Source organism: Lithobates pipiens, unplaced genomic scaffold, assembly GCF_037356315.1.
Source record: "Lithobates pipiens isolate NorthernLeopardFrog02 unplaced genomic scaffold, aLitPip1_a1.2 Scaffold_28, whole genome shotgun sequence".
NCBI classification, from domain to species: Eukaryota; Metazoa; Chordata; class Amphibia; order Anura; family Ranidae; genus Lithobates; species Lithobates pipiens.
The window spans coordinates 8,358,596-8,379,390 of NW_027507789.1; the positions used below are offsets into that span (position 1 = coordinate 8,358,596).

At 46.0% G+C, this 20,795-nt stretch overlaps 1 protein-coding gene across 4 annotated transcripts in view; it reads right to left on the reverse strand.

The window, feature by feature from the left end:
- Window positions 1–312: 312 nt before the first annotated feature.
- The window catches only part of LOC143935059 (uncharacterized), an 80,002-nt gene continuing 59,519 nt past the window's right edge, over window positions 313–20,795 (reverse strand). For 2 of the 4 annotated variants that reach the window (XM_077458663.1, XM_077458662.1), the window contains 5 exons: window positions 20,256–20,344; window positions 19,017–19,193; window positions 17,822–17,959; window positions 16,394–16,586; window positions 313–1,932 (listed from right to left, as the gene is read on the reverse strand). In XM_077458663.1, the coding sequence (XP_077314789.1) occupies window positions 1,556–1,932; window positions 16,394–16,586; window positions 17,822–17,959; window positions 19,017–19,193; window positions 20,256–20,344 (974 nt within the window). In that variant the 3' untranslated portion in view covers window positions 313–1,555. The remainder of the gene's footprint in view (window positions 1,933–16,393; window positions 16,587–17,821; window positions 17,960–19,016; window positions 19,194–20,255; window positions 20,345–20,795) is intronic. The other 2 variants (XM_077458660.1, XM_077458658.1) reach the window with 2 other exon arrangements.

The window sequence follows — 20,795 nt, forward strand, 5'->3', positions numbered from 1 at the left end:
GGACCTCCAGCTGTTGCAAAACTACAAGTCCCATCATGCCTCTGCCTCTGGGTGTGATGCTTGTGGCTGCCAGAGTCTTACTAAGCCTCATGGGATTTGTAGTTCTGCAACAGCTGGAGAGCCGCTAATTGCATCTCCCTGGTCTATGTGGATATAACCCTGATAATAAAAGTGTCTCGGATTCGGCAGGACTGTGATGGAATGGGGTCACATGCGGACCTCACACGTTACAACAGACGAAAAAAACAAGCCCTGGACTGCAGCACTCTTCAGAAAACCACTTTCTTTTATTGGAAAATCACATCACAGCTCAACAAACACAGCGAACAAGGAAAAATTGCTGACGTTTTGCACTAGGTGTAGTTCTTAACCACTTGAGACCCGCGCTACAGCCGAATGACGGCTACAGCGCGGACCTCGTTTTGCCATCGTCCCGTGCACGAGCGGCCTGCGCGCCCCCTGAGGGGCGCGCGCTCTGTGATCGGCGAGTCTATGAGACTCGCCTGATCACGGATCCGAGCAAGGGCTCGATCCCGACCCCTTATCACGTGATCAGCTGTCAGCCAATGACAGCTGATCATGTGATACAACGGAGCCGGTAATCGGCTATTATTCCTCCTTGCGCTGAAAAAAAAAAGAGCCGATCACCGGCGGCCGTGATCGGGACATCAGTCCTGATCACGGCCAGCCCTGCCAGTGCCCACCTGCCCCCTGCCAGTGCCCACCTCAATAAAAAAAATAAGTGCCCCCTGTCAGTGCCACCCAGCAGTGCCCACAATCTGCCTCAACAAAGGTGCTGCACCCCAGTGCCACATATCCGTGCCCATCAGTGTCATCTACCAGTGCCCAGCAGTGCCACCTATCAGTCCCATCTATCAGTGGTACCTATCAGTGCCCCTTAGTGCCACCCATCCGTGCCATCTTATCTGTGCCGATCTTTGCCCATCAGTGCCGCCTTATCTGTGCCCATCGGTGCCACCTTATCTGTGCCTATTAGTGCCGCCTTAACTATGCCTATCAGTGCCCACCAGTGCAGCCTATCAGTGCGCCTCATCAGGGCACTTCAATGAAGGAGAAAAATGACCTGTTTGCAAAATTTTATAACAAACTATTAAACATGATTTTTTATTTATTTATTTGCATCTTTTTTTGTTTGTTTAGCAAAAAATAAAACTCCGAGCTGTAATTAAATACCACCAAAAGAAAGCTCTATTTGTGGGAAAAAAATTATAAAAATTTCATTTGGGTACAGTGTTGTATGCCCGCGCAATTGTCATTCAAAGTGCGTCAGCGCTGAAAGCTTAAAATTGGTCTGGGACTGAGGGGGGTTTAAGTGCCCAGTAAGCAAGTGGTTAATCATAGCTATGATTAAGCACTACAGCTAGTGCGAAACGTCAGCAATTTTTCCTTGTTCGTTGTATTTGTTGAGCTGTGATGTGATTTTCCAATAAAAGAAAGTGGGTTTCCTGAAGAGTGCTGCAGTCCAGGGCTTGTTTTTTCGTCTGTTGCTAGTGGTAATAGCCGGCACCTGTGGCTTCCCAGCCGAAGAGACAGTTTACAGCCTGCATGTGTGCTCCTTGAGCGGTGAGATCCCTCTTCCTTCACGTTGCTCCTCTTGTCTGGACCTGTCCCAGTCTTCTTTTGCGGCTTCATTGTCGTACTTGCCAAGCACGGATTTCAGCTTCTCTAATGCCCGCTGGATGTCCTGCGGCGAGAGGTCGCGATGCCAGACAAGGCGCACGTGGCGAGGCGAAATCGCTAGACCCTTCACCACCACCCCCCGTCCGTTTTCCTGCTCTTCAGGTGTCACGGTGCTCAGCTGCTCACATAGCTCCTTGGCCATCAGTCTGCCAGGAAGCGAGAGCAACACGATATTACTGTCCACGTCGGCCGGGTCCACGAGGCAGAGCGGAGAGCCCAGTTCCTGCACAGCTGAAGGGGCAAAAAAGAGACACAAAACTGTCACATGCTGGAAAAAGTGAATGGGTGAGGAGCAAAAAATATTTTTATACATATAGTGCGAGAGCTGGGGGGGATTTACAGTAAATGGCAGTTGGAAGAGCACTAGAGATCTACAAAGTGCCCGGAGGCCCTCTGTGAACTCCCATCAGCTCCAACCTGGGAATGCCGAATCCAGACTTCAATGCCGGCTGCAGTATATCTTCAAGTATTCACCAAGCTTCAGTGTGTATTCTGCAAGATACATGTGATGTGATCTGCTGATCTTCAGTAAATGGCAGTTGACGCTTGGAAAATGTCTGTTGAACATGACCCTCTTCCCAGAGTGAATAGAGTTCCCCTAACTGGACACAAGCTACAAAGCGGACTAGGTGTATCCGCTATAATGGACTATTTACAAAGCTGCCCCCTTATTCCTTGTCCATACTTACCTATAATTCACTCTGTGGGCTCTACTCGGCACTGTGGTCTGTGGTCCAGCAGCAATTTTGTTCCCTCCTCTGGATCCTGCCACACCTTAGACCAGGGTTTCTCCACCAGAGTTCCTCCGGAGGTTGCTAGAGGTTCCCTGAGTGATGAGCAATTTCTGCCTCTCAGATAAGTTTCCACCGACACCATTCATCTGTTTAGCTATCTGGAAATAATTCTTCCCACTGATCACCAATGTAAGGAACATTCTTCTCACTGATCACCAATGTAAGGAACATTCTCCCCACTGATCACCAATGTAAGGAACATTCTTCCCACTGATCACCAATGTAAGGAACATTCTTCTCACTGACCACCAATGTAAGGAACATTCTTCTCACTGATCACCAATGTAAGGAACATTCTTCTCACTGATCACCAATGTAAGGAACATTCTTCTCACTGATCACCAATGTAAGGAACATTCTTCCCACTGATCACCAATGTAAGGAACATTCTTCTCACTGATCACCAATGTAAGGAACATTCTTCCCACTGATCACCATTGTAAGGAACATTCTTCTCACTGATCACCAATGTAAGGAACATTCTTCTCACTGATCACCAATGTAAGGAACATTCTTCCCACTGATCACCAATGTAAGGGACATTCTTCCCACTGATCACCAATGTAAGGAACATTCTTCTCACTGATCACCAATGTAAGGAACATTCTCCCCACTGATCACCAATGTAAGGAACATTCTTCCCACTGATCACCAATGTAAGGAACATTCTTCTCACTGATCACCAATGTAAGGAACATTCTTCCCACTGATCACCAATGTAAGGAACATTCTCCCCACTGATCACCAATGTAAGGAACATTCTTCTCACTGATCACCAATGTAAGGAACATTCTTCTCACTGATCACCAATGTAAGGAACATTCTTCTCACTGATCACCAATGTAAGGAACATTCTTCTCACTGATCACCAATGTAAGGAACATTCTCCCCACTGATCACCAATGTAAGGAACATTCTTCTCACTGATCACCAATGTAAGGAACATTCTCCCCACTGATCACCAATGTAAGGAACATTCTTCCCACTGATCACCAATGTAAGGAACATTCTTCTCACTGACCACCAATGTAAGGAACATTCTTCTCACTGATCACCAATGTAAGGAACATTCTTCCCACTGATCACCATTGTAAGGAACATTCTTCTCACTGATCACCAATGTAAGGAACATTCTTCCCACTGATCACCAATGTAAGGAACATTCTTCCCACTGATCATAAATGTAAGGAACATTCTTCTCACTGATCACCAATGTAAGGAACATTCTTCCCACTGATCACCAATGTAAGGAACATTCTTCCCACTGATCACCAATGTAAGGAACATTCTTCTCACTGATCACCAATGTAAGGAACATTCTTCCCACTGATCACCAATGTAAGGAACATTCTTCTCACTGATCACCAATGTAAGGAACATTCTTCCCACTGATCACCAATGTAAGGAACATTCTTCTCACTGATCACCAATGTAAGGAACATTCTTCCCACTGATCACCAATGTAAGGAACATTCTTCTCACTGATCACCAATGTAAGGAACATTCTTCCCACTGATCACCAATGTAAGGAACATTCTTCTCACTGATCACCAATGTAAGGAACATTCTTCCCACTGATCACCAATGTAAGGAACATTCTTCTCACTGATCACCAATGTAAGGAACATTCTTCCCACTGATCACCAATGTAAGGAACATTCTTCTCACTGATCACCAATGTAAGGAACATTCTTCTCACTGATCACCAATGTAAGGAACATTCTTCCCACTGATCACCAATGTAAGGAACATTCTTCCCAATTTTTCTTTATTAAAAGTCTTGCAATCATTAAGCATAAAATCACAATATATAAATATACATAAATATATACATATTTACATAAATTAAAATAAATATAGCAAAACTGCTCTCAAACCAAAAAAAGAAAATACTTTACAGCAATAACATAAATCCTATTACGACTCACACCATTACACCAGACATCAAACTTGTGAGGTTAAGAAACAACCCCGCACCTATTATGCATGCAGCCCTTCTTCAAAAAGAAGATATTAACCAACAAAAGCTAAGGGAGTGAAAGAACCAGAAAAAGAAAAGAGCTCCTCACCCAGAGATGGGCAGTTCACCAAAGGCAGGTCTGATATTCCTCCACGCCCTCATCCAGACTGCCCGAGGCTCCCTGCCCTTCTCAAGACCCCGAATTTTCCCAACCTCACCCAGAATATCGTGCACCACCACCTCAACAGAGAGGACTTTCTTCCGCAGGGTAATCTGGCACCGTGCATTCCATGTGAAGTAACGGACAACTATACTAACTAAAAACAGTGTATCCAAATCAAAATCCCAGTGAGTCGGAAATGCCCCATACACCCACTCCGCATAACTCATGCGATAGAAAAAGGGGATGCCTAGAGCCCTCCCCACCTTTTTATACACCTCTATGTTAAAGGGACACTGGAGCAAAAAGTGGTCCATAGACTCCACTTTACCAACACACTCCGCTCTAGGACAATCCCGATCATCCACAGGGCGATGCTTCAAGTTCCCTCTCACATAGAGCCTTCCATGGAAGGCGAGCCAGGCTTTGTTTCCTAAACTTCAAGGGGATTCTTTCTAAATTGATTAAATGCAACCCTTCCCTCATTACAGAGCCTGGGCAATCCCTTAAGGCCAGTGACACACTGAAAGCAGAGCCCAAAATCCTCTTCTCCAGAAGCTTCCTGGGGAGGGACTTGATATCCTCCACTGTCACCTGCCACTGCCGAAGTATTTTCAGACACGGGGCAACATAAGCCGGGAGCTTGCCATGTCGGACTCTCAGACTTTTCACTGGCCCGCCATCTTCCCAGGATCGCAGAAAAGGCCTAAAACAAGATTGAAAAATACCCACCCATCCCGGCGGGTTCTCTGCTAGCATGTTACCAAGATTGTACTTTAAAAACAGCAGAGAAAAGAAAACTATTGGGTTGACCATTCCTAGGCCACCCTCCCGCCTAGACAGGTAAGTTACATTGCGTTTGATCAGGTTCAGCCTACTTCCCCATAACAGTTGGAAAAAGCAGCTGTACACCCTTGCATAGAGAGATACTGGCAAGATACAGACGAAGCTGACATATAAAAAAATTGGGACCAGGTACGTTTTGATCAAGTCAACCCTCTCCCTCAATGAAAGCTTCCATTTCTTCCAACTTGCTACTTTGGCATTGGCACACACCAACCTGCTTTCCCAATTTCGAAGACCATAGTCACCAGGACCAAATTTGATGCCCAACACTTTAATTTCCTGCTGGGGCTCTGGGAAGGCATCCGGAAGTTCGAAGCTTTCACCTTCCTCACCCATCCAGAAAACTTCACTCTTTTCATGGTTGACTTTAGAACCAGAAGCCTCCGTGTACTGCTCTATCATAGAGACCACCTCCTGCGCCTCCTCCGTTCCAGAGACAATAACAGACACATCATCGGCATAGGCCACGACCTTCAAAGGTGGCACACCAGCAATGCCCAAAGGCACCCCGCACAAAGATCCACTCTCTAGCCTTCTTATGAAGGGGTCGATTGCGAATACATATAACAGGGGGCTCAGAGGACATCCCTGGCGCACACCAGAGCCAACCTCAAAAGGCCGTCCAACCCAACCATTAACCAGTGGGAAGCTCTCAGCCCCTTTATATAATGTCTTCAGCCAATCTATAAACCTCCCCTGCAGGCCGTATCTACCAAGTAGCAAATACAGGTACTCGTGATTGACTCTATCAAAAGCCTTCGCCTGATCCAATGCCAGCAAGTACTTTCTCCATCCAGCAGCCCTGCATCGCTCCAAAGCCTCCCGGACAGCTAAAACCGCTGAAAAGGTACTTCTACCTTGGACCGAGCAGTGCTGATGACTGGACAACAAATCGCCTGCCACTGACGACAAGCGCCAAAAAAGAATCTTCGCCAAGATCTTTCTATCAACATTGAGAAGACTGATGGGGCGCCAGTTCTCAATCATTGAGGGGTCTTTACCTTTTGACAGAAGAATCACAGCGGATTGCCTCATGGAGGGAGGGAGCGAACCCTCTTCTAGACAGCTGTTATAAACCTCCGCTAAAAAGGGAGCCAGAATGGACTTAAAACACTTGTAGAATTCAGCTGTCAACCCATCTGGCCCAGGCGATTTTTTGGTAGCCAGCTTCTCTATAGCATGGACTACCTCATCCACTGAAATTGGTTCTGTCAAATCCATCAAAGGCAATGTACCATTTCCCAATCCTGGAGTAGAATCCAGAAAGCTTTCCATCTTGTCCCGACAAAGGTCCTTTCTTCCCAGAAGGTCTACATAATATGATCTGAAGATCTCCAGGATCCCTGATCTGGACTTCACCAGGGAACCCGTACTATCCCTCAGGCCTATGACCGTCTTAACTGCTATGCCTTGCTTACAGTTCTGGTAAGGATCAGGCGAGTGATATTTTCCATAATCCCTCTCCAGAACCAAGGAGGCATGCCGGTCGTATTGACACTTTCTAAGAAGAAACTTCACCTCAGAGATCTCCCCTGGATCTCCTCTATACGAGACAAGACGATCAAGCTTCCTCCGCAAATGCTGGTAGGCAATGTACATACCAAGCTGCTTCTTCTTACTTATGGCCTTGAAAAGTCCAATCGCCCTTTGTTTCACAAGCTCCCACCACTCTGACTTAGTGCTGCAAAAGTCCAGAATAGAAACCTGTGCCTGAAAAAAATCCTCAAAGGATTGTCTTACCTCTACGTCTTCCAGGAGAGCCGAATTCAGTTTCCAGGTACCCCTTCCCCTGGGTGGAGTGTCCGAGGCATTCAGAGTCACAGACAGCATACAGTGGTCAGAGAACTCCACCGCCCTCAACTCAGGAGCCGAGAAAGCAGAGTTCTCCTTTAAAAAAAACCTATCTATCCTACTCTGACTATTCCCTCTCTGAAATGTGAATCCCGTGCTGCCAGGGCAGTGCTTAATATGCACATCTACCAGGCCTGCTTGTCTCACCATATCTCTAAGAAAAACGCTATCGTACGCCAGCCTGTCTATGGAGCCTCTCCTGTCTTCAGGCCTAATTATGGTGTTAAAATCACCTCCAAAGACAACCTGCTGGGACGTAAAAAGGAAGGGCTTGATCTCTGTGAGGAGGCATTTCCTGCCCCATCTTGACTGCGGTCCATAGATATTAATCAAACGCAGATCCTGCCCCCTAACAGAGACGTCCAAGACCATGCATCTCCCAATCTCTACCTCAATTACCCGCCGGCACGTTACCATATCGGTTTTAAAAAGGACCGCAACTCCGCTGCAGGGCTCTGCCGCAAGAGACCAAAAGGAGGGACCGCATCTCCACTCCCTTTTTGCTAGATGGACATCGGCCAAAGTATTGAGCCAGGTCTCTTGCAAAAATAAAATCTCGGCATCAAACTCGCTGAGCAAAAATAAGGCAATATCACGAGCTCTTGCAGATTTCATGCTGGCGACATTAATGGTCGCCACCTTTATCGGAGTGGGAACTGCCATCAGGATGATTGGGGTAGTCGTTTCTTAACCTTTGCCACACTCTCATCACCAGAAACAGCTCTCTTCAAACTATGTGACTCCCCCTCATCCATGGATGATAAAGAAAAAGATAAATCAGACATCCCATCACCTGACAAAACTGAAAAAGGGTTACCAGGAGGAACCCCTCCTGTGTCCGACTCTGAGGAAGAAATGACCACCTTATTTGTCTTCCTCTTCTTCTTTTTCTTCCTCCTAAACGTCTCCCACCCCTCATCATCTGAATCCCCCTCAACAGAGGGTGAGACATGCGATATGGACACCCTTCCATCAGCCCCACCCCCATCCAGCACCCCCACATTCCCCTGACCACGTTTGCGCTGCCGAGGGACAGGGACTGGAGGCTGAGAAGGAAGATCTGCTAAACCTGCCCCCCCAGCAGCTTCCGCTAGTCTGGAGGATCTACGTACAGCAGGAATAGGGACCACCACATGGGGGACAGACTTAGGGACCACATCACTAGAGGGAACAGAATCTGAAACAGATGGAACAGACACAGGAGGGACAGACTCAGGGACAACATTACCAGGGGGAACAGAACCTGAAACAGATGGAACAGACACAGGAGGGACAACAACAGTTACAGCGGCCTCATCCTCCTTATCCAGCCTCTGCAGCTCAGCCTCCAATCCTGGCAGGTTATGTAAAGCCTCTGGACACTTACTGTAAGGATGGCCAAGCTGTTGGCACAGATTGCACCGAATTTGGGTACAATCTTTCGCCAAATGGTCCAGACCCTAGCATAGCGAACACTTTTTACGGTTGCAGGTAGAGGCAAAATGGCCCTTTTCACCACATTTATTGCAGACTTTGGGCTGTCCCTGGTAAAATATAGTCAGCCGATCTCTTCCCAGGAAAGCTGAGCAGGGCAGATGTTGGACTACATTGCCCAGCACCCCCAGTTTTAGTGACACTGTCCAGGCCCCTGTCCATATCCCATGTTCATCCAGGACCTTCCGCAGTGGAGTGAGGACCTCACCATATCGGCGTAGCCATACTATCAAATCAGCCTCTGGTATTGATTCGTTACGCACCAGGATGGTCACCGATTTTATCAGAGGCTGCCTGGAAATCACCTTTGGCACCAAACCACTCCACTGCGAAAGGCCCTGGCACCTCCTATGTCGCTCCCAAAATAAGTCCAACCCCTCAGGTTTTACAAAAGACAAATCAAATTCATAACTTCCCACTGGGCAAATCAAAGCAAAAATATCCACAGCTTTAAACCCCATTTCTAAAACCAACTCTGCCACCCTCCCCCTCACTGGTGGGGTCCCCTCCCCCTCCCACTTGAACTGAACCACATTCCTCCTCCTATACCCACCACCAATCCCACCACCAAACCCCCCTATATTGTGACCACCAATATTTACAGCATTCCCCCCACCCTCCTTGGTGCGACTCCCCACAACAGATGCATAACTCCCCATATTCCTCCCAGCAGAAGAGACATTTGTTTGTTTGGAGCCTTCTGACACATTTCTAGCAGATATCGATTGTACAGATTTGGTCTGTACAATCGATGAGTCTTTCTTCTGCTGAGCAGAAAGAGAAATGTCATTTTTATCTTGGTCATCAATATTAACCCCTTCACCTCCACCCACCACATTCACTGCCTTATCAATATTATTACTGTCATTATTTCCTGGCACATTCATAGTTCCTGCCGTGTCCTCAGTCACTGCTGTCCCCATACACACGTCACCTCCAGGCCGACTCTTCTCCTCCATCAGGACAGGACCATCAGCTGAGCCGGGTGAATGTTGTCCTAATACAGCAACAGGTGAATAACTGCAGGAGACTTCCATGGCTGTCTCCACTTCACATGCTGCACTGTGCTGATCCCCTCCCCCACCTGCATCAATCAGCCCAGGTGAAGGAGAAACAGGCTCTCTGGAGCTGGCAGCCATCTTGCTTGTGGAACTACAAGTCTCAGCATTATCCGCAAAATCCAGGCGTGGGGTGCATGATGGAGATCCATCCACATTGCTCTGGTGGGCTGATGACACCTCTGCCAGGGGCTCTCCCTCCATGTCTGCAGCGGGTTTCCCTGTAGCAGGCAGCTGTTTGCAGATTGCCTTCCCTCTCTGTTCCTCAGCCGGGACATCATCCACTACAGCAGGTGGGGCAGACACGTTGGATGGAGGCAGTACAGCGCACTGGGATCCCTCCACCAGTGCTGGCTCTGCCGGTCTGCAATCCCTCTGCTCATCCTCAGGGACCTCCGATGGCTCACCAACAGACCTGTCTGCCCTCAGGGGTGACTCCATCTGCTGGATGAACTGTAGGGTGCCATGTTCATTCTCAACCCCCTGGCTGGTTGCCGCTGGCGATTCCCCAGCCTGACATGGGGGGAGAGGTGCAGAGACAGATGAAGCCGGGTTGTCTGTTACCTGCTGATCCGCAGAACTCACCGATGCCTGGCTGGAAAATCTCCTCTCATTTTTAAACTTTTCAGCAAAAGCTCCGCTTCTGTCCTTCAGTTTATTCAAAAATAAAGATTGTTTCTTTACTTTCTCCTCCATTTGCTGCAACTCTGGCTTCATGGCCAAACGGTTTTTACTCCAGGCCTGGAAATACTTGGTCTTGAAATTTTTATGTTCAGCTTTTAAAGATTTAAGTTTCTCCTCAGCCCTTCCGATTGCCCGAAAACGGTCAACAATCTTCTGTCTGTAGGCATCCATGTTCTCAGCAGGGCCTGGACCCACAGACAGATCCTCCACCTCCTCCCCCTCACTAGGCCCCGTATCATCAGGGGAATCCATCCCAGGGCCTCCCCCAGGATCAGGCATTATTCCTGGGCTGAGCTAGCAGGCAAAGCCCAGGCTTGAAAAAAGGTGTGGTTCTCAGAGAGCTCCTTGGGTGTGTCCTCCTCCTCCTTCCCACTGATCACCAATGTAAGGAACATTCTTCTCACTGATCACCAATGTAAGGAACATTCTTCCCACTGATCACCAATGTAAGGAACATTCTTCCCACTGATCACCAATGTAAGGAACATTCTTCCCACTGATCACCAATGTAAGGGACATTCTTCTCACTGATCACCAATGTAAGGAACGTTCTTCTCACCGATCACCAATGTAAGGAACATTCTTCTCACTGATCACCAATGTAAGGAACATTCTTCCCACTGATCACCAATGTAAGGAACATTCTTCTCACTGATCACCAATGTAAGGAACATTCTTCTCACTGACCACCAATGTAAGGAACATTCTTCTCACTGATCACCAATGTAAGGGACATTCTTCTCACTGATCACCAATGTAAGGAACATTCTTCCCACTGATCACCAATGTAAGGAACATTCTTCTCACTGATCACCAATGTAAGGAACATTCTTCTCACTGATCACCAATGTAAGGAACGTTCTTCTCACCGATCACCAATGTAAGGAACGTTCTTCTCACCGATCACCAATGTAAGGAACATTCTTCCCACTGATCACCAATGTAAGGAACATTCTTCTAACTGATCTCCAATGTAAGGAACATTCTTCTCACCGATCACCAATGTAAGGAACATTCTTCTCACTGATCACCAATGTAAGGAACATTCTTCCCACTGATCACCAATGTAAGGAACATTCTTCTCACTGATCACCAATGTAAGGAACATTCTTCCCACTGATCACCAATGTAAGGAACATTCTTCCCACTGATCACCAATGTAAGGAACATTCTTCTCACTGATCACCAATGTAAGGGACATTCTTCTCACTGATCACCAATGTAAGGAACGTTCTTCTCACCGATCACCAATGTAAGGAACATTCTTCTCACTGATCACCAATGTAAGGAACATTCTTCCCACTGATCACCAATGTAAGGAACATTCTTCTCACTGATCACCAATGTAAGGAACATTCTTCTCACTGACCACCAATGTAAGGAACATTCTTCTCACTGATCACCAATGTAAGGGACATTCTTCTCACTGATCACCAATGTAAGGAACATTCTTCCCACTGATCACCAATGTAAGGAACATTCTTCTCACTGATCACCAATGTAAGGAACATTCTTCTCACTGATCACCAATGTAAGGAACGTTCTTCTCACCGATCACCAATGTAAGGAACGTTCTTCTCACCGATCACCAATGTAAGGAACATTCTTCCCACTGATCACCAATGTAAGGAACATTCTTCTAACTGATCTCCAATGTAAGGAACATTCTTCCCACTGATCACCAATGTAAGGAACATTCTTCTCACTGATCACCAATGTAAGGGACATTCTTCTCACCGATCACCAATGTAAGGAACATTCTTCTAACTGATCTCCAATGTAAGGAACATTCTTCCCACTGATCACCAATGTAAGGAACATTCTTCTCACTGATCACCAATGTAAGGAACATTCTTCTCACTGATCACCAATGTAAGGGACATTCTTCTCACCGATCACCAATGTAAGGAACATTCTTCTCACTGATCACCAATGTAAGGAACATTCTTCTCACCGATCACCAATGTAAGGAACATTCTTCCCACTGATCACCAATGTAAGGAACATTCTTCTAACTGATCTCCAATGTAAGGAACATTCTTCTCACCGATCACCAATGTAAGGAACATTCTTCTCACTGATCACCAATGTAAGGAACATTCTTCCCACCGATCACCAATGTAAGGAACATTCTTCTCACTGATCACCAATGTAAGGAACATTCTTCTCACTGATCACCAATGTAAGGAACATTCTTCTCACTGATCACCAATGTAAGGAGCATTCTTCCCACTGATCACCAATGTAAGGAACATTCTTCTCACTGATCACCAATGTAAGGAACGTTCTTCTCACTGATCACCAATGTAAGGAACATTCTTCTCACTGATCACCAATGTAAGGAACATTCTTCTCACTGATCACCAATGTAAGGAACATTCTTCCCACCGATCACCAATGTAAGGAACATTCTTCTCACTGATCACCAATGTAAGGAACATTCTTCTCACTGATCACCAATGTAAGGAACATTCTTCCCACCAATCACCAATGTAAGGAACATTCTTCTCACTGATCACCAATGTAAGGAACATTCTTCTCACTGATCACCAATGTAAGGAACATTCTTCTCACTGATCACCAATGTAAGGAACATTCTTCTCACTGACCACCAATGTAAGGAACATTCTTCTCACTGATCACCAATGTAAGGAACATTCTTCTCACTGATCACCAATGTAAGGAACATTCTTCTCACTGATCACCAATGTAAGGAACATTCTTCTCACTGATCACCAATGTAAGGAACATTCTTCTCACTGATCACCAATGTAAGGAACATTCTTCTCACTGATCACCAATGTAAGGAACATTCTTCTCACTGATCACCAATATAAGCATGCTTCCCACTGACCATCGCACTAATGTATCATGAGTTGTCGATATAATCATTATTAGTAGGGGTTCCCTGAGGCCAGAAATATATTTCATGGGTTCCTCTATGTTAAAACGAACATCCTTCTCCATCACTTAAAGGTCTGGGACCCCCATAAGATATTCAGGAATCTTCAATTCTTCACACTTCCCTTTAGCGAACATCCTGAACTGTTCAGTATTCCTTTATGTCCCCTGATGATGTCCCTTGCATAGACGAAGCACGTAGGACGGGCAAGCAGCCTATGATGTCATCACACCCACAGGTGTACCGTAGAGTGGTGTTTTTTTTACTTTTGTCACCCTGAGAAGCAATATCACTGTTTTTTCCTGTATCCAGAACACAGTGTGCAGCCTTACCCTCTAGCGCCAAGCTCATTAATTATTTGTTGGTTTATTTGTGTTCACTATTCCCACCTAGAATTTAAACGCTGGGTGGATTGGAAAATTCTTCAAAATGATTTACACATTTTTATCCTTTGAGGAAATTAAACCTTTTCAATGTTTAAAAGACATCCCAAGAAATATTCTGCTATATTCAACATTGACATTATGTCTCCTCCTTACTTATAACTCATCTTCCTTCAGCTGAATCTAGATGGCCATAAAGATCCCCCTACACCCGACTTGATATCTCTTCTTTAATCCTCTCTCCAAAGATACTCCCTTGAAAACATGATAGAATAGGAGAAATTGCACATAAAGTGGTCTTCACATGGTGCCTAACCCTGGAGATGAAATGATGCGTCTCCGAATTGTTTCTGAGGCTTGGAAGTGACCAAGATTTACATCTGTTGAGCCTGCTAGTGGGCGGTTTGCCTATGGTAGTCTAAAATCCTATCAATGCCGGACTTCCCCACCACTGAGGAACTAGCTGGAGGAGGCATTGCTTAAGAGGCCAATCCAAACTATTCCTCATAAACTCATTTCTCTCTTCTTTACAACAACCAAACTAAAATTCCTGGATTCCACGGAAGATACAGAATCATGAGTAGACACCCTCTCTTGTTCGAGAGTCCCAAGGTGGACTATGGACTTGGGGCTATAGACTATGTACTTGGGACTGTAAACTAAGGACAATGTACAATAAACTATGGACTTGGGACTATGAACTAAAGGACAACAGAGTCCATTATCCTTAGTTCATAGTCCCAAGTCCATAGTCTATAGTCCATTGTCCTTAGTTCATAGTCCATAGTGTATAGTCCATAGTGTATAGTCCATTATCCTTAGTATAGTCTCAAGTCTATAGTCCATTGTCCTTAGTTCATAGTTCCAAGTCCATAGTTTATAGTCCATTATCCTTAGTATGGTCCCAAGTCCATAGTCCATTGTCCTTAGTTCATAGTCCCAAGTCCATAGTTTATAGTCCATTGTCCTTAGTTCATAGTCTATAGTCTATTGTCCTTAGTTCATAGTCCCAAGTCCATAGTTTATAGTCCATTGTTCATAGTCCCAAGTCCATAGTTTATAGTCCATTGTCCATAGTTCATAGTCCCAAGTCCATAGTTTATAGTCCATTGTCCTTAGTTTATAGTCCATTGTCCATAGTTCATAGTCCCAAGTCCATAGTTTATAGTCCATTATCCTTAGTATGGTCCCAAGTCCATAGTCCATTGTCCTTAGTTCATAGTCCCAAGTCCATAGTTTATAGTCCATTGTCCTTAGTTCATAGTCTATAGTCTATTCTCCTTAGTTCATAGTCCCAAGTCCATAGTTTATAGTCCATTGTTCATAGTCCCAAGTCCATAGTTTATAGTCCATTGTCCTTAGTTCATAGTCCCAAATCCATAGTTTATAGTCCATTGTCCTTAGTTCATAGTCCATTGTCCTTAGTTCATAGTCTCAAGTCCATAGTCTATAGTCCATTGAATGGACTATAGACTATGGACTTGGGACTATGAACTAAGGACTATGGGACTATTGACTTGAGACTATAGTCCAGTGATGGCAAAACCTTGGCACCCCAGATGTTTTGGAACTACATTTCCCATGATGCTCATGCACTCTGCAGTGTAGTTGAGCATCATGGGAAATGTAGTTCCAAAACATCTGGGGTGCCAAGGTTCTCCATCACTGCTATAGACTATGGACTTGCCAGTAACAGTATATATATAAAAAAAAAAATACATTAAATTTCCCATAGTTTGAAGGTTCTATAACTTTCATGTAAACCAATCAATATACACTTATTGTGATTTTTTCTACTGAAGACGTGTAGCAGAATACATTTTGGCCAAAATTGATGAAGACATTTTTTATGGGATATGTTTTATAACAGAAAGTAAAAAATATTGTTTTTTTTTTTCTTACATTTTTTGTCTTTTTTACTTATAAAAAAAATAACCCTTAGGCCGCGTACACACGCGGGGACTGTTCGCCCAACTTTGTCCGCTGAACAGTGTTTCAGCGGACAGTCCGCTCGTGTGTGGGCTTCAGCGGACAGTCTGACGAACAAAGTTTTTCGGAATTTCCGTAAGACTGTCCGCCCAAACTTGGTTTCAGCGGACAGTCCGCTCGTGTGTAGGCTCGTTCGACAGACTAAGTTTTGCGCATGCTCAGAAAGGATTTACACGGCTGAAGGGTGCATTGCAGTGTATTGGACGTCGAATTTCTCGTCCCGTCGTACGTGCTGTACACGTCATCGCGCACGCTTTCAGCGGACTGTCTGCTCATCGTGTGTGGTCAAGTCCGTTCATGCAAATTTTGAGCGGACTGTTTGTCGGATTGTCTGCCGAACTAAGTTGGGCGAACAGTCCGCCCGTGTGTACGCGGCCTTAGTGTTGATCAAATACCCCCAAAAGAAAGCTCTATTTGTATGAAAACAATTGATATAAATCATCAGTCATCGGTCATTTGGGTACACCATTTCATTTATCAGTTAAAGTTGCACAGTGCTAAACATCAAAAAATGGCCTGGCCGTGAAAGGGGGGTTAAATCTTCCGGTGCTGGAGGTGGATATACGGGGTCACTCTCCATCTGCAATCTTACCTTTGGCAAATGTTTTAGCATTTTGGTGATCCAACGTCAGGTTTTCCTGCGCATGTTTCAATGCGACCAATCCTGGAGCTGCAAGTACACCAGACTGGCACATCCCTCCCCCAAGCAGCTTCCTGATTCGCCGTGCCTCGGCCACAAATTCTGCCGTCCCGCCGAGCAATGAGCCCACTGGGGCCCCAAGTCCCTTAAAAAACAATCGAAAAACCAAAAATGTAATTGTAAGTGTCCATTCCACATTGTACAAGAAAAACTAATTAACTTGTTTGTGATCCCAAATACTAAAGATGTGACCATAGAAAATAGAAATGTAGTTGTGGAAAGTTTTCTATATTGTGGAGTAAATTTTTAATAAATCCCTCCTGGTCCTGCCACATTACACACCCCAGAACCCTGCACTATGTATGCTACATACTTCTGACCCCTGCACTCTGTGCATTTCTCACCCTAGACCCTGACCCCTACACTATGTACACTACATACTTCTGACCCCTGCACTCTGTGCATTTCTCACCCTAGACCCTGACCCCTACACTATGTACACTACATACTTCTGACCCCTGCACTCTGTGCATTTCTCACCCTAGACCCTGACCACTACACTTTGTACACTACATGCTTCTGACACCTACACTCTGTACAGTACACACCTGACCCCTAAACTATGTATGCCGCATACTTCTGACCCCTGCATTATGTATACCACATACTTCTGACTTCTACACTATGTACACTACATACTTCTGACCTCTACACTATGTACACTACATACTGCTGACCTCTACACTATGTACACTACATACTTCTGACCATAGAAAATATAAATGTAGTTGTGGGAAGTTTTCTATATTGGGGAGTAAATATTTAATACATCCCTCCTGGTCCTGCCAGGTTTTGCACTGAGGCCACATTACACACCCCAGAACCCTGCACTATGTATGCTACATACTTCAGACCCCTGCACTCTGTGCATTTCTCACCCTAGACCCTGACCCCTACACTATGTACACTGAATACTTCTGACCCCATCACTCTGTATATTACACACTTGACCCCTAAACTATGTATGCTACATACTTATGAACCCTGCACTATGTCAACGACATACTTCTGACCCCTGCACTATATACATTACACACCTGACCCCTGCACTATGTACACCACATACTTCTGACCGCTACACTATGTACACTACATACTTCTGACCCCTACACTATTTACATAGGCACTAGTTTTAAGCCCCTACCCTTAGCACCATTCACTCCAGTATTAGCTCCACCCAGGGGCAGTTTATATCCTTCAGCTGAATTGATTGTATTCTGTTCTGGTGTAGCGCTACACATAACTCTACAACAATGTATCAGAATTATATACAACTTGCTAAACGATCGGGTTACTTCCATCACTCTGTGGGCACCGTACCTTGGATAGACAGAGGACCACGGAGTCGCAGTATTTCACGATCTCTGCGGGTTCCACCCCCAGCGACACGGCAGCATTGATCAGTCGGGACCCGTCAAGATGGATCTTCAGCCCGTAGCGATCGGCGATGTCCCGAACCTGCAGGGCAGGAAATATTATGAGCCACACGCGGTACTCAAATGTTTTTTAGTATTACTATTTCTATAATGGAATGATATCTGACATTGGTGGAATTCCAGCCTCATTTCCTGTCACCGTGACACCCATACAGGAAACAGGAAGTGCGGTTGTCACCAGAACAGAATGGAATAGTATTTACCCAAATCTAAAGGAAACCAACAAGTTCTACAAGTTTCCATTTCTCTCCTTGTGCAGGATGACTGGTCTTGTTTCCGCCCCCTCCTGTAGTGGGTGGAGCCTGGTGAGTCCCTCCCACAGCTCTGCTCTCTCTCCTTGGGCAGGGTGACTGGTCTTGTCTCCGCCCCCTCCCGTAGTGGGTGGGGCCTTGTGAGTCCCTCCCACAGCTCTGCTCTTTCTCCTTGGGCAGGGTGACTGGTCTTGTCTCCTCCCCCTCCTGTAGTGGGTGGGGCCTTGTGAGTCCCTCCCACAGCTCTGCTCTCTCTCCTGGTGCAGGATGACTGGTGTTGTTTCCGCCCCCTCCTGTAGTGGGTGGGGCCTGGTGAGTCCCTCCCACAGCTGTGCTCTCTCTCCTTGGGCAGGGTGACTGGTCTTGTCTCCGCCCCCTCCTGTAGTGGGTGGGGCCTTGTGAGTCCCTCCCACAGGTCTGCTCTCTCTCTTCTTGGGCAGGGTGACTGGTCTTGTCTCCGCCCCCTCTTGTAATGGGTGGAGCCTGGTATGTCCCTCCCACAGCTCTGCTCTCTCTCCTTGTGCAGGATGACTGGTCTTGTCTCCGCCCCTCTTGTAATGGGTGGAGCCTGGTATGTCCCTCCCACAGCTCTGCTCTCTCTCCTTGTGCAGGGTGACTGGTCTTGTCTCCGCCCCTCCTGGGGGACAGTGACAACTTTGGAGAGATTTCCCCTCATTTCCTGTTGGCTCTATGGGGCAGGAAGTGACGAGAAATCCCCTCAATGGAACACAGGGATTTTAACCCTCATGTACTTTATCAAAATTTTTAGTTAAAGTGTATTTATTTAAGCTTTCAGGTTTATTTCATTGAATTGAAGAACGCACACACCTCTTTCATATAGGAGAGGGGAAGGACACGCCCTCCCAAGCGGTTGTGGGTGTTCTCCAGGCAGATGAGTTGTATCTGGACATCCGGGTTTCCATGCTGGATTTTACTTTCCAGGTCTTGCAGGTCCAGACGGCCGTCTTTTAGTGTCCTCACCGGGCGAGGAAACATTCCTGCCATCTGCAGAAACAGGGAGCGAATACAGCGAATGAATCAGATCTGTCTTCCAACTGCTATTTTCAGAAACAGGGAGAGAATACAGTGAATAGGTGAGATCTGTCTATCAACTGCCACTTGCAATAACAGGGAGTAAATACAGTGAATAGATCAGATCTGTCTATCAACTGCCACTTGCAGAAACAGGGGGCAAACACAGCAAATAGATCAGGTCTAGCCATCAACTGCCATTTGCAGAAACAGGGGGTGTATACAGACAATAGATCAGATCTATCAACTGCCACCTGCATAAACAGGGGGTGAATGCAGTAAATAGTTCAGATCTGTCTCTCAACTGCCACTTGTGGTAACAGGGAGTGAACACAGCAAATAGGTCAAATCTGTCTATCAACTGCCACTTGCAGAAACAGGGAGTGAATACAGTGAATAGATCAGATCTGTCTATCAACTGCCACTTGCAGAAACAGGGGGCAGACACAGCAAATAGATCAGGTCTAGCCATCAACTGCCATTTGCAGAAACAGGGGGTGTATACAGACAATAGATCAGATCTATCAACTGCCACCTGCATAAACAGGGGGTGAATACAGTAAATAGTTCAGATCTGTCTCTCAACTGCCACTTGTGGTAACGGGGAGTGAACACAGCAAATAGGTCAAATCTGTCTATCAACTGCCACTTGCAATAACAGGGAGTAAATACAGTGAATACATCAGATATGGTCATTGACTGCCACTTCTGATACATCCTTACTGCGCAATATAATTTTCAAGGTGTATCTGAAGCCAGAACATTATCCCCCATATCGGATGGCGTAGGGAAGGGTTAGAACCCCCGCTCTGATTTTTGTTTTCCCATCTGCATCCTATTAGGGGGAAATTTCCTTTCCTTTCAGTGGGAGAAAATTTCTCCAAAGAAAGGGAAATCCTCCCATACATAGGTGTCCCCATCGGAAGATTTCCTCTCTATTGCTGTCCTTGTGTCCCCTCAGAATATCGAGTTCCCCTTGGTCGCCAGGACAGGTGTCATCACACAAACCACCACACGGTGGCAGCACACTCTCACCTGCGTCATGCTGCCCTGCTCATAGAAGTACATGTGAGATTCGTCCCCCAGCAGGACCTCGCTCCCTCTCTTCTGACAATGAATGATCACTGAAACAAGACACAAGTCAGCTTTTATCAATCTGGATGTTTGGATTGTTTTATTGGGATCCCGTTCCCTGCTGAATCCCGCACCCAGTGCCATGGAAACAGGGTAAAAGAGCTCCGGGGCAGGCCGTGGCATTCCCGCCCCCCTCAGGGTGATTTCCTAGGGCCCATGATAAAAATGGGGAGCATTTTTGTTATGGCGGCATCATTGGTGGCGTGTTATGACTCGACATGGCGAGCATCAGGTTTCCTTTACTGCACCCACCCTCAGGAACATATACTTACCTTTCCTTCCCTCTCCCAAAAGCTCCATTCTGTTTTTGAAGAAAACACCCAGTACTTCTGGGTATGGAGAACATGGGACTCACTCTGCTCCAGTTAGCATTGCCTGACAGGTTGGCTCCATGTAGGCTACAGCCACAATGACTTGGAGTCTGGGCCTGGTGGAAGATCT